Below are 13,053 nucleotides of genomic sequence, written 5' to 3'. Positions count from 1 at the left end.
ACAAACTGTACTATTTGACGGTGATTACGGAGAAGCGTGTGTCGGAGAGCGAGGAGTATGAAACAAACAGCGTTAACGTTTGTTTTTCGAGCCAAACCGTAACCCCGTTCACACAGACAAAGACTGAGTCAAAGGTACGTATGAAAGCATCGTGAGACCAACCGGCTCAACCTTGTCCGAACCATAAATTTACCTACATTTGTCGGTTAACTTACGTGTCATGTTCCATTTTCCCACGTTCATTCAACCTTACTACTGCTTGTTGTACAAGTTTTCGTTTCTCTATCCCCACCCCCCTTTTCCTATTCCCACACTTTCACTTTCTCATTCTTTCTTCTTCTATAAACCCAAAACCCTCTCTCTCTCTCCCCCTCTCTCTTCTCTATCTCTCTAAACTACTATATAGATATAGATCAACCAACCCTATCTTATCTATCTAACTATCTATATCTCTGACTCTGATGATGGAGAAAAAGAGTATGAATATGGATGATTATTCTATTGGATCTTTTCCTACTTATTCACTTACAAACATGTTTGATTTATCTGAAGAAAGGAGTTTCATGGAGCTACTAGGTGTGCAGAACATGAACAATAGTTACAGTTTGCTTGATTCACCTTTGGATGTAAAGGAATCACTCGCTGAGAATAATGGAAATGGAAAAGAAACGTCTTTGAACAGTCAACAACAACCTGCTACTCCTAACTCTTCTTCCATTTCATCTGCGTCTAGTGAAGCACTCAACGATGAACACAATAAAACTGTTGACCAAGCCAATAACCATCTCCAAAAACAGTGAGTGAATAGTTTCATCTTCCTCTTCTATTTTAATTTTGTTTCGATTCTATTCATGTTTTTTGTTTGATATTTGGAACATTTGTGGGATCTAATGTTGTTGTTATTAAGGTTGAAAGCTAAGAAGACAACAAATCAGAAGAGACAGAGAGAAGCTAGAATCGCGTTCATGACGAAAAGTGAGGTGGATCATTTAGAAGATGGGTACAGATGGAGAAAGTACGGTCAAAAAGCTGTTAAAAACAGCCCTTTTCCGAGGTCGGTGTCCAATAGTAACACTTTAATACGAAGTATTCATTATTCTTAATTTCTTCGAAAACACTTTCTAATTTTGTATCCTTTTATAGGAGCTATTATCGTTGCACCAGTGTTTCATGTAATGTGAAGAAACACGTGGAGAGGTCATTGAATGATCCAACCATTGTAGTAACAACCTACGAAGGGAAACACACGCATCCAAATCCAGTTATGGGTCGTTCTTCGGTTTCTCATGTTGGGTCGCTAATACCACCACCGGCAGCGGAATGCACCACCACCAACTTTGGTGGTTCTGAAAACTACTTGATGTCGTCTCCATATTATAATCACCACCGTCAACAGGTTCTCTTCAATACGTTGTCGTCTATGGGTTTTCCCTCAAAGATTCCTCAAGAGAGATTGGTTTGTAGTAATCCAAGGGTTATGGATCATGGTCTTCTTCAAGATGTTGTTCCTTCAAATATGTTTAAGGAAGAGGAGTAGAGTAGATAAATCATTATAATCTCATTTCTTATGCTGCTCGATGAATCACTTTTTTTTGTAGCTGGTTAGATATAGGAGGCTTAGATGAGAAAGTACTCCATTAGTGATGATCATATGATATATATATATATATATATACTGCTAAACCCATATTATCTTTTTTTGCACAGATATAGGTCTTAAATCTTAATTATTATCAATATGGATTTTGAATATTTTTATCATTCACACTTTCACCTTTCTTTATATCTTAAGATTGTGGCTAGTTGTTGGTCTTGTATTTTAGTTACTTTTTGTTTTGGAATGTGCATTCATTTTACTGTGGTGGAGTAGTAAAGATTGTTAGGTTTAGGTTTTGAAATGGGTGCAATTGGTGTGTATGCTTTTACTCTTTTTGCTTTGTCTTAGTAATCTACGGAAAACGAATTATAGGGAAATGTGTTATAATTTGAAGGATGCGTTGCCGAAAGTTGTGTCCCAATATGTAATGAAGTAATCAATAGAAAGTGTAGTAGTCGCCATTAACGATCCACTTTAAGCTCATTGAGTGAATGCTCTTATCATGCAGACGATCAAATCTATTAAAGGACTTGATTCATTGGACAGACAGAGAGAGAAAAAGAGAAATCGTAAAAAGGTGCTGACTAAACAAAAGAAGAAATACTACTTCAAACACAGGATTTGATTCGTGATTTGGTTCATAGTACCATACAACGGAATATGATTTTTATAAGGACTTCTTTTAACTAAATTAACTAAGGGATAAAAGCCCGTTTAGTGTTCTTTATAAGCTTAGTTTTGATTGAGCAAGTTAAACTCAAACATAGTAGTAGTAATAACTAAATATGATTTTTCTTTTATTTGAAAACAATGAGATGATGAGTTTAAAAAATGAATTGGAGTCAATTAAATCTAATTCTGAAAGATCAAGATCTAAACATGAAATCATGCCCCACTTTTGAAGAATCATGCCCCACTTTTGAAGAACCGTGCAACTACAACGAACTACTCCCTTTGTTTTTTTTAACTCATTCAATTAATAACATATTTAAAAAGTACCTTTTTTTTTGCTTATAATAAAAATAATACAGAGAATAAAAAAAAGTACATTTTTACTTATTAGTGCATGTATGATTAAATCAATTCACTCTTCTGACGAAATTGTTTGGAAGATATCCTTCTCCTTTTTAAATATCACTTTTTTGATAAATTTTTGTTTCTTTTTTAAAAATAATATTAATCAGAATTATTTATTGCAAAGAGAAAAAATACACTTAAAAAGAAACAGAAGATAATATATATTTCTAGCATATCTTATTATAGATAGCAAATAAATTAACATGAAGTGAATAAATTAACTGATTAAATTTATAGTATTTAATAAATTTTATTTTTAATTTTCTAATTTAAAATAACAAAATTAAAATAGAGAAAAAATAATAATAAATTATAAATTATATGAATTATCTTATAAAAAAAAACTACAAATTAATATATAAATCATAAAGTTGTAAAAATATGATGGTTATAGAACATGTCCTTTTAAAAGATATGAATAAAATATAACTTAAGCTCAAAAAACTATTTTGCGCACCAAAGAGAGCCTTAGTAGCTTTATGTAAGGTGCAAAAAAATTTTAACCAAATCAGCCACTGAATGATGTGATTTCCCAATCTGTGTCACCGTCAATGAATCTTTTCTATACAGAATGTGACTCAATCAACGCCGATGTTGAATTTCAAGTTTTCCTTGGAAAAATCAAGTTTGTAATATTTCAATTGATTCAAAGTTATTAATATTATTATTTTACTACAATGAAAGGCAACATGTATTAAATTTTGGTAATCATTTATCACATGGCATTACTGGAGCAGAAAACACCATTCAATTTCATTATGACAATAATTGAGAGCAAAGACTAATTCAAAGTGGACTGCACTTCTTAAATTTGTAGTCCCTACAGATTTCTTATCAGGCTCGCTAAGCTTTTGAGCGACTTCACGTTTCTTTCACTTACAAGCTATAAGCAATACAGGTACTAGTACAAGATAAAGATAAAGATATTGACAGCACCCTCTGGCCTACCATTGTGACACTTTGAACCCAATTCAAGTTCCAATCTCCCTTCTCTTTCCCTCCAAAGGAAAAATTAAGTGTGTGTCGAGAATTTTTGGTCTAAATATCTAGATTATATTCTATCCCTTTCTTAATAAAACTTACTTTTAAAGAAAATATGAAACTTAAATAAAAATAAATAACATTTAATCTCAAGTTTTGTAACAATTTGAAGGTCACTTCATAATTAGAATTATAATTGTTGACAATATGTGACTCCGGTATCACAAGAAAAATAAAATCACACCTGTTCAACAGGACTTGTTTCTGACTGCATGTGATCGTGATTTGTTTCCTGCAAAATTACAGGACGTCAGAAAAACAGGATTGAGTAGAAAATGCAGTACCCTCCTTTAACTAAAGGGAGGTTATTTGTATGCAATTAGATATTGCATTATGGTTATGTTTAAGTCTAAACTAGACAGGCAGGTATAGATGGCTTTTATAATGTTACGAATAAGAATAGACCTGTTGCCTCTGAGAAACTTCTTGAGAGGAAGATAACGACAACTGCGGGTGAGGAATGCTGTGATCATCTTGCTTGTGTTGCTTCTGTGATTCCTGCGAGCAAGGAATGCTGTGATCATCTTGCTTGTGTTGCTTCTGTGATTCCTGCAGGTAAGGAATGCTGTGATCGTCTTGCTTGTGTTGCTTCTGTGATTCCTGCAGGCAAGGAACGCTGTGATCATCTTGCTTGTGTTGCTTCTGTGATTCCTTGTCACATTCTTCTGGCTTTTCCCACTGCGCCAACAGTAAGCATTACAACAAAGTAATAGAAACCCAAAGAAGTTTGTGTGAATAAGATCAAAAGTTTCAAACATTACTCTGCTTTCGCAAGTGACACAGTTGTAGTAGTATTTGTTACCATCTGGGCAGTAATGTTCACTCCAGTCACACTCTGGAAACTCTTCATCTTCGGGATTAGTAGACAGATCAGGCGAGGTACTGACAGCAACTAAATTGTTATGCTCAGTCTGAGTAGGCAGCTGGAAAATCAATAACAAAAATTTACTTAAGTCACAACCCCAACCAAAACATCCCTGAAACACCAAACACTGTAGTACCTGTTTAGCCACTAACCTGAGAACTTAGCTGCTGCTCTATAGTTTGGACCGGCAAATCTGCTGGATGAAATTGTCTCTGCACCTCAGTAATAAATGGTTGAGAAGGCAGGTTGGGAGGTTGAATTGGCCGCAAAGGCATTGGAGCCAATTGTGAATGTACATGTTGGGGAAGAAATTGTTGCTGTACAACAGTAGCCCCAGGTTCCCAATTTGGCATATGAACATTAACTTGCTGGTGTGGAAGTCTGGAATGATGTGGAACAGTATGCGCAACACTCCCTCCAGTATTAGCATCACAAAAATTCGGCAGTGGCCTGTGACAAACCATTAAACAGAAGCATATTCAGCATGTGGCATGTGTATTGCAATCTGTAAAGGAAGTCTGAAGTGAAAGATGAAGAAGCAAAACAAACCAAACTGCTGATTCTTGAGAACTGGGACCGTAATTTGCATTCGCGGGTAAGTAGTTGCCCCTATAGATATGCATACAAATAGAACATAAATTATAATTACAAACTATCCCCAATAACAATAAACTTTTAACAAGTATTCCAGTGTTTGGAGAACCAGAAGGGAAAGTCAGTTCGTGGCTGAGTGATATGATGGACTGAACTTCGGTAAAGGAAGTGTTTTAGAAAAGGATTTATTTTTTATAAATAGGTCAGATAAATCCAAGGAATAACGCTTTTATATGGTAGAGGAAAATTAAATAATAACAAGTTTAAAACAATATAAAATGTAAAAAATACATTAAAATGTGAGATAAATTATAAATTTTATTTAATATAATCTTAATTCGGTACATGAATAAGACTATTTTCATATTCTAATGTATGATGAATTGTTTCTTCAATAAAACTCACACCCAAATTAGTTCTTTCAAAGAGTTTTTTTTTTAAAATATTGAGTTAATTATGCACCACTGACATTGAGTTTTCTAAATTAAATCTATACATATTAAATAATTTTTTTGGGTCATGACGACATGTAAAAAAACTTTGGTAGTGTTTGATTTTTAAATGCTGATTGCCGATATTATAAATAAACATGTTTTGTAAAAAATGCTTTATAAAGAAGCAACTTTGTCTTAGACTGAAAGTGGCTTCCACCTCAAACCACTAAGCCATCAGACCTATAATGTGTTGGCCCATCAAAACAGTATCAATTTTGCTAGTTTAGGCAAAACCAGGTTTTATTAACTTGTTCTTAGGTGCTAACCAACTGCCATTTCATCTGGCTCACTTGGTCAATCTGGCCAAGGCACACGGGTTAGACAAAATATCCATTCAATATTTCCACTTGGCGGACTGGGTTAAAGATTCAATGACACTCAGCCGAGTAAATAAAGTTGTTTGATTGAAAACCACCAACCCCCCTCCTCCTCAGTCAAATCAAATATAGATTAAAAATCAACAATATTGCCTACACCATTGTTTACTTGTATCGCATTAATGCATTAATGCATTAATGACAATAACTGGAATATACAAAGTTGCATGAATAATTAAGAGGTCAGAAAGCAAAACCTTGATTCTCCCATCCTAGGTTTCTTAGGTTCCGCAAAACGAACAATTAACGGTTGATCACAACCCTGCATTATTAGGAATACAATTTTAGCAAGCATTCAACAGTGAACAGAGTTATATTGTAACAATTAATAAATTAGCCTTACTCTCATCGTGAATGTTCTATTTAACCCTTTGATTGCTGCCAACGCCATCTCTCTATTAGAAAATCTGACAAAACCATATCCTTGAAAAACAAGAAATGCATAAAAGTTAGATAAAAGCAAAATATCATTGAATAAAAAATGGATGAAATAAACTATACATGACTTAGCGCTAAAAGAAACCATAGCAAAAACTCAAACAGTCCATCATGGATTAAGTGTGATCCTCTCTCTTTATGCATGTCTGCTCCAAAACATTTAGTAATTTTGTTTGTTAGAATATCTGAAAATAAGTCCTGACAGTCTGATTTGTTTCCTTGTTGACGATTAGGAGTCTAGTATTAGTAAGACTACAATTAAGGACCGGTGCTTTGTTTTCTGAACAAGAATAAATTATCATTCACATCAATATGAATATAATTTTACTGTTCTCGGTGATTATTTTCATCCTTTTATACCTAAAAGACTAACCCTATGACTTCAACAATACTTGTAATTTTTTCTTTAAAAAGTGACTCTTGAAGCAAAACTTAGTTAAATGAGATCAGACATGGTTCTTCATCTCAATCAATCTTTGCCTGCTGCCTCTCATTATACCTCTCCACTAGGTTTTTATTTTTCAGGTCTGCAACTCCTAACCGTGCAGTATAAATGACAGGTAAGACATAGAAGACAAAATCAAGCACAAGTCCATTCTTCAAAGCCACAGAAGTCATACGTAAACATTACATGGAAAGATCAAGAACCAACCACGATTCCGCACGATATAGACATCTTCTATATACCCGTAGGGGGAAAATATCTGCAGAGAAAATGCATACAAACTCAAATACAGTGTGAAAGCTAAGAGATCACAGACAACCTTGCAAACTAAAAAACATATTCCATAATATACTACATCAAATGTAAATAAATGACTACGTTATATAGAATAAACTAAGCATATCAACCTACTGAACTGAATAGGCACCAAAATGTTAACAGATATCAACATGTTGGTAACAAGACTTTTTTTTCTACTTGGAAACATCACAAGTGTTCGCATAATAGCCAATATATCTCTATCTAATATCTATTTCAAACTTATAAACTAATAAGAGACACTTGGGCAGCATTTATAAATGATAATCCAGCCAACCTAGAATAAATTTCTACAATCAGCATGTATAACCATTGGCATGAAAAATGCACTAGTAATTTGTTGTTTAGGGTAACAGTCACGCATACTTCTTCAATGTCCTGTCTTGAAGCCTCTTTGTTTATGTAACTAACAAAAATTTTATCCACCCCTGAAAAATTATGGGAACACGGCCAAAAATAAAATAAAGGGTCAGTTGAAAAACAATGGCATAAAAGAATAAAATATCATATTAGAACTAGACAATCATATAATTAAGGCTTAATTGCAATTTTCGTCCTCCTATTTTGTCTTTTTTTTTGTTTTGGTCCCCCCATTTTAAAAACCGCGACTTTGGTCCCTATTTTAAGTTTTGGGTTGGATTTTGGTCCCTTTTTGGGGATTAAAATCCAACACAAAACCAAAAATGTGGTTTTTAAAATGGGGGATCAAAACCAAAAAAAAAAAAAATAGGGGGACCAAAGTTGCAATTAGGCTATAATTAAATAGGAGTCTCTGAGAAGCTTGCCTTCCGGAGGTTCTTTCTTTTCCATGTTTCGACAGAAGCCCCCTCGAAGCCCTGCAAAAGAATAATTTGGAACCACACAAATAAACCATACAAAAAGAATTGTCAGTTTAATTACCCATTACAGGCATATACACTGTAATCAGTGTATTTTATTACTTTGTCAACATAAAATATGAACATGAAGGAGTGAACTTTCAAAAATATAAATTTAGGCTTAATATTTAAATGTCAAATAGAAAGGTTTTGACGGACCATCACCATGAAATCAATCCCAATTCCACATCATCGGGACATGACAACACCAGTAAAATAGCAGCATAAAATCACATTTTACAGGACAAAAAAGAACAGGTATAATGCAAACAGTAAACTTAAAAATAGAAGAGATTGCACCGAATAACAAAATTGTGATTCTAATAATTGTCATAAGGTAAATATGGAGTCCAGGATACATATTGAGTCCATAATAGATACTAGTATGGAGTTCTAAAGTATTGGTTAACATTTATTTCATGAGGTACATATAGAATCCATAATACACTGCCAAATCTCTTGTCATTGACTTTTTTTATTAAAAATTTGAAAGAGTGTATGCACAGATATATTTCATAAAATAACCAAACTGGATATAGAAAATTGTTTTAGTTTATTAGCTAAGTGGATCCTGGCTTACCCAAGCCCAAAGTAATGCTGTATTTAAATAACTGGTTCAAAAGGATTTAAAGAAGTTAAATTAATTACCAAAACGTTCAAGTTCACGATCGGCAAATCTGACAACAACAGGAACTGATTCCTAGGAAATGTAAATGTGTCAAAAACAGAAAGATGTATTTAAATTAATCAGATGATTATCACGAAGGAACAGCTCAAGTCACCAATCATATATGAAACTTTTCTTACTCCAGGAAATATATACTGATTGCTTAAAGCCTTAATAGCCATTTCAGCTTCATTAAATGTTGAATATTTCACCAAACAACTTCCTGTGAAAGTTAAACAAAATTAGATTAATTCTAATACTTGAATATATACAACATAAATTAATATGAGCATCAAGTGAAACTCATTACTCCTCCCAACCCTTGACAAACCAAATTGCAGTAATAGATTGCGACATAAACAAACGAAGTAACACTTGATAACTCAATATAGATACCTTGTCGAGCTCCAGTTGCCTTATCCCTTAAAAGAACAACCTCGACAATAGTTCCATATCCTTCGAACACAAGTCGGAGCTGATTATAAATTAAAACGCACAAAATGAAATGAGAAAGAGGAGGAAAAGCTACAATAAAAAATGAAAGAGAATAAACAAATATGGTGTTTACTGTTTATCATTTTGCTAAAAAGATGATTCAATGTCAAAAGATAAATGAACAAATTAATAAATAAAAAAATATCACTCTTGGTGCGAGAGAGGGAAAGCTATAAGTGATTTGAAGTTTGAACTTCAAAATAAATCATTTTCAATAGTACGCCACATGAAAGGCCCTCAAAAATCTTCTATACGCAACGCATGGACAGGATATGTCTGAACGGTTGAAATCATAATACCCTACAGTATAATGTGAGGATCACAATGACATTTATAGCACATTTGGTGTATACACAGATTTTTGAGGAATAAGAATGGGAATATCGTTAGAGTGAAATGACAATTTCGACTTTGGTGTTTGGTTATTCGGAGAACAGAATTACATTTATTCTGTTTCAAATTACAATCATGTTTGGTACACGGAACGAATCATAAATGTAGCAAAATGAAGATAAAGGTCATAAACTACAACAAGAAAAACAACAAACGAGCCTTAACCCCTTCTTCGCAGCACAGAATCAAGACCTAATAAAATTGAACTCACATGTATATTTTAAGCATTGTTCTAAATCAAAAAGAAGGACTCGTCAAGTTAGGGCCACAGTGATTATACCATTTCCCATGCATCTATCTATCATATACATATATACATCAATGTTATCGGCCGTGAATTGCAGGAAAAAAGAAAATAACAGTTTGTGAAATTCCATTACACTGGAAAGGTATCATACCGCTATAATGGTTAATTGACAACACTGTAAACTATACAGTGTATCGCGAAACAGTAACAATTAGTTCGATAAGTTCAAATATCGCCACTCTGCAGTATGCTATAGTGATATAGCACAACAATAACCACTATTTGAAATCATTGACAAGCATACATACAAAAAAAACTATATATGCAGAAATTGAAATGAGTACAAAAAGAGTTTGAGAAAAGATGAATTACCTCGGCCTCAGATAATGTTCTAGGAACTGGTGCAACGTAAACTTTAACATGACCGGGAATATCAACTTGATCTGCAACAAGAAAGAAACTGTGAGACTAATAACGCAACACTAAAAAATCATGATAACAAAAAAAAGTGAGAAATTAAAAAAAGGATAGTAGTAGTGTTACCGTACCTGGAGAAGCTCCCCACGGTCGTTTGCGAGGAGGAGGATGACGAGGGATGGAGAAGTTAGGATTCGGATTCGGATTTGGAGCGGTTGCGTGATTGGGGAAAGTGTTATGAGGAAATTGAGAGTTTGTTGATTCTCCGATGAAATTCACGATTTGCTCCGGTGGTTCATTCTGAATCTCAAGCATCGTTGACTGAGTAAGGAGTGTTGAACACCGCGCAGTTACGACTGACCTAGTAGTGTTATAGTAGAAGAAGTGAAGTAGAAACGCTTTTGCGTTTGCCCTTTTCTGTTTTGCGATTTGCCGCTCCTCAATGTGGAGAAGAAGACTGTTTTACTCTTTACTGTGTGTTACTCAATATTTGAGTTAAAAACAAGTTTTGTTGTATTTAGGGGTATATTAGATTGGAATTTTATTTTAGAAGATTTTTTAAAATTTAAAAAATTAGTTAGATTTTTACAAAGTATTAATAGATTTTATATTAGAGATTAATTGTTATGCACGGTCACTGTAGCATCACAATCATCTGTTTGTATTATTTTTTAAGTGGTTAAAATAAAAGTCAAACATGTTAAATAAATCAATGATTGTGATTAACTGACAGTGTAAATATTTTTTACACTGTCAGTGTATATCAATTAAATTCTTTATATTATTAATCGGATTTGTTATTTTTTTATGGATTTAATTAAAATACACTGACAGTGTAAAAGGATTTTACATCATCCGTTAATTATAGTCGTTGGATGTTGAAACAAGTTTAACTTTTATTTTAAAAATCTATAAAGTAATGCAAACGGGTGATGGTGATGAATCGATTGTGTAAAACTTTTTACACTGACAGTGTATAGTAATTAATCTCTTTTTTTATTCAAATTTTCACAATTAAATATATGAATAGAGAGAGAGTGTTTAATTGAATGTAAAAGGATTTTACAGCGTCAGTTACTCATAGACGTCGGATATTAAAAGAAGTTTGACTTTTATTTTAAAAATCTATACAGTAATACAAACGGATGATGTTGATGAGTCGATGGTGTAAAACTTTTTACACTGACAGTATATATATATATATATATATATATATATATATATATATATATATATATATATATATATATATATATATATATATATATATATATATATATATATATTCAACAATTTCATTCTACGAAATTTCTTAAAAATAATCATGTTTTTTAAAATAAATTCTAAAATAATCATATTTTCAAAAAAAAAATCAAATTAACCATCTTTTAAACAAAACAAAAAATCGCTGACAAGATATGTAATCGGGTTAATATAGCATTTTATGAGGAAAAAGGGTTATTGGAAGTCTTGTCTTAAGTTTTCAAAAGAGGTTGGAGAATAATTAGATCAGCATGTTAAGAATAAAAAGAAGCAAGAAAGGGAAGTTTTCCAAATAATAAAGCTTGATATGATTGATGGTTGTGGTGATAGTGATGAAGAAGCTTCCCTTGATGAATGGTCTGGAGAACTTCATTTAACGGGCCTTATTGATCTCTTTTTTAGGAAACTTGAGACTGCAATTCAAAACAAAAAGAAAGAGAAGTTAAGACAATCAAACATAAAGGATGCATGTGACAAGGAGGTTATTGCACGTGTTCATCAATACATAGATCATTTTTTATACCAAGTCAATTTATCATTTAACATAGTTAAGTTAGAAAGATTTCAAGACATGCTCGTAGTTGTTGGAACTTTTGGAAGAAACTTGAAGGCTCCATCTTACCATGATATAAGAGTTACCCTTCTCAATAAGGAGCTGACACAAATTAAAAAGTTGTTAAAAGGCCAACAAGACCGATGGGGACGATTTGGATGTTCCATTATGTTTGGTGGATGGACGGACATAAAAGATAGATCCACAATCAACTTCTTGGTGAATTCTCCGACAAGGACAGTGTTCATTAAATATATTGATGTGTCGGACATTGTTAAGACATGAGAGAAAATATTTGAGTTGTTTGATTTTGTGGTGGATGAGATTGACGAAGAAAAGGTTGTTCAAGTTATAAAAGACAATGACGACAACTATGTGCTTGTTGGAAAGTTAGTAGAAGATAAAAGGTCACGCTTATATTGAGCTCCTTGTGCAGCTCATTGCACGGATTTTATGTTGGACGATATTGAGAAGTTGTAACATCCGGATATTTTATTCGAGTTATTTTTACTAATAATTCAATTTTCCATGTGCAATAATTCTTTTATTGTTAGCGTTAGTATTTTGTTATTATCAAGGAAAAGAATTGTGAAAATTAAATAGAAAAATATTAGAATTAAGAAGAGGGGTTGGAAAAGTAAAGATTAGTGGGATGAGTCAAAGAAAAAAATATTATAGTCAAGAGTAAGTTTTTTATTCTTGTTATCTTTCTTCTAGATCCATCCCTAAGAGTAAAATAACTCTGAGAGTAGGTATTGAAATCTTCATTATAGCTTCTTTCACCAGTCATGTGTTGTGAACATCCACTGTCAAAATATCAAATTTATGTTGAAGAGACTTTAGGAGATATATAAGCTAAAAGACACTTAACAGTTTCCTTGGGCTTCCACACTT

At 32.9% G+C, this 13,053-nt stretch overlaps 2 protein-coding genes across 3 annotated transcripts; one reads left to right on the top strand and one right to left on the bottom strand.

Annotated features, from left to right (window-relative positions):
- Nucleotides 1-1,761, top strand: LOC127132598 (WRKY transcription factor 23). Its single transcript, XM_051061555.1, has 3 exons — nucleotides 1-796; nucleotides 908-1,054; nucleotides 1,144-1,761. The coding sequence occupies exons 1-3, from the start codon at nucleotides 462-464 to the stop codon at nucleotides 1,535-1,537; spliced, it is 876 nt and encodes a 291-aa protein (XP_050917512.1). The 5' UTR covers nucleotides 1-461; the 3' UTR covers nucleotides 1,538-1,761.
- A 2,010-nt stretch (nucleotides 1,762-3,771) lies between these two features.
- On the bottom strand, nucleotides 3,772-10,841 carry LOC127132597 (flowering time control protein FCA). Of its 2 annotated transcripts, none has more exons than XM_051061553.1 (15): nucleotides 10,475-10,841; nucleotides 10,299-10,369; nucleotides 9,188-9,266; nucleotides 8,907-9,014; nucleotides 8,773-8,817; nucleotides 8,032-8,082; nucleotides 7,613-7,674; nucleotides 7,136-7,187; nucleotides 6,389-6,468; nucleotides 6,243-6,307; nucleotides 5,130-5,189; nucleotides 4,733-5,030; nucleotides 4,477-4,638; nucleotides 4,121-4,393; nucleotides 3,772-3,947 (listed from the first exon to the last, which is right to left on the bottom strand). In XM_051061553.1, the coding sequence occupies exons 1-15, from the start codon at nucleotides 10,656-10,658 to the stop codon at nucleotides 3,894-3,896; spliced, it is 1,644 nt and encodes a 547-aa protein (XP_050917510.1). In that variant the 5' UTR covers nucleotides 10,659-10,841; the 3' UTR covers nucleotides 3,772-3,893. The 2 variants fall into 2 exon arrangements, with proteins under 2 accessions (XP_050917510.1, XP_050917511.1); XM_051061554.1 differs by having other exon boundaries at nucleotides 8,773-8,824; nucleotides 8,932-9,014.
- Nucleotides 10,842-13,053: the final 2,212 nt, after the last annotated feature.

Source organism: Lathyrus oleraceus, chromosome 3 (assembly GCF_024323335.1).
Source record: "Lathyrus oleraceus cultivar Zhongwan6 chromosome 3, CAAS_Psat_ZW6_1.0, whole genome shotgun sequence".
Taxonomy (NCBI): domain Eukaryota; kingdom Viridiplantae; phylum Streptophyta; class Magnoliopsida; order Fabales; family Fabaceae; genus Lathyrus; species Lathyrus oleraceus.
The sequence above is the reverse complement of the archived record's forward strand: the minus strand, read 5'-3'. Positions and strand labels throughout refer to the sequence as shown.

Coding starts and splice junctions, on each gene's coding strand:
- LOC127132597 (XM_051061553.1), bottom strand. CDS start 10,658: ATGCTTGAGATTCAGAATGAACCACCGGAGCAAATCGTGAATTTCATC. Junction 10,370..10,474: donor ACCGTGGGGAGCTTCTCCAG/GTACGGTAACAC, acceptor TTCTTGTTGCAG/ATCAAGTTGATATTCCCGGT. Junction 4,394..4,476: donor GTGTCACTTGCGAAAGCAGA/GTAATGTTTGAA, acceptor CTGTTGGCGCAG/TGGGAAAAGCCAGAAGAATG.
- LOC127132598 (XM_051061555.1), top strand. CDS start 462: ATGATGGAGAAAAAGAGTATGAATATGGATGATTATTCTATTGGATCT. Junction 797..907: donor AATAACCATCTCCAAAAACA/GTGAGTGAATAG, acceptor GTTGTTATTAAG/GTTGAAAGCTAAGAAGACAA. Junction 1,055..1,143: donor AAAAACAGCCCTTTTCCGAG/GTCGGTGTCCAA, acceptor ATCCTTTTATAG/GAGCTATTATCGTTGCACCA.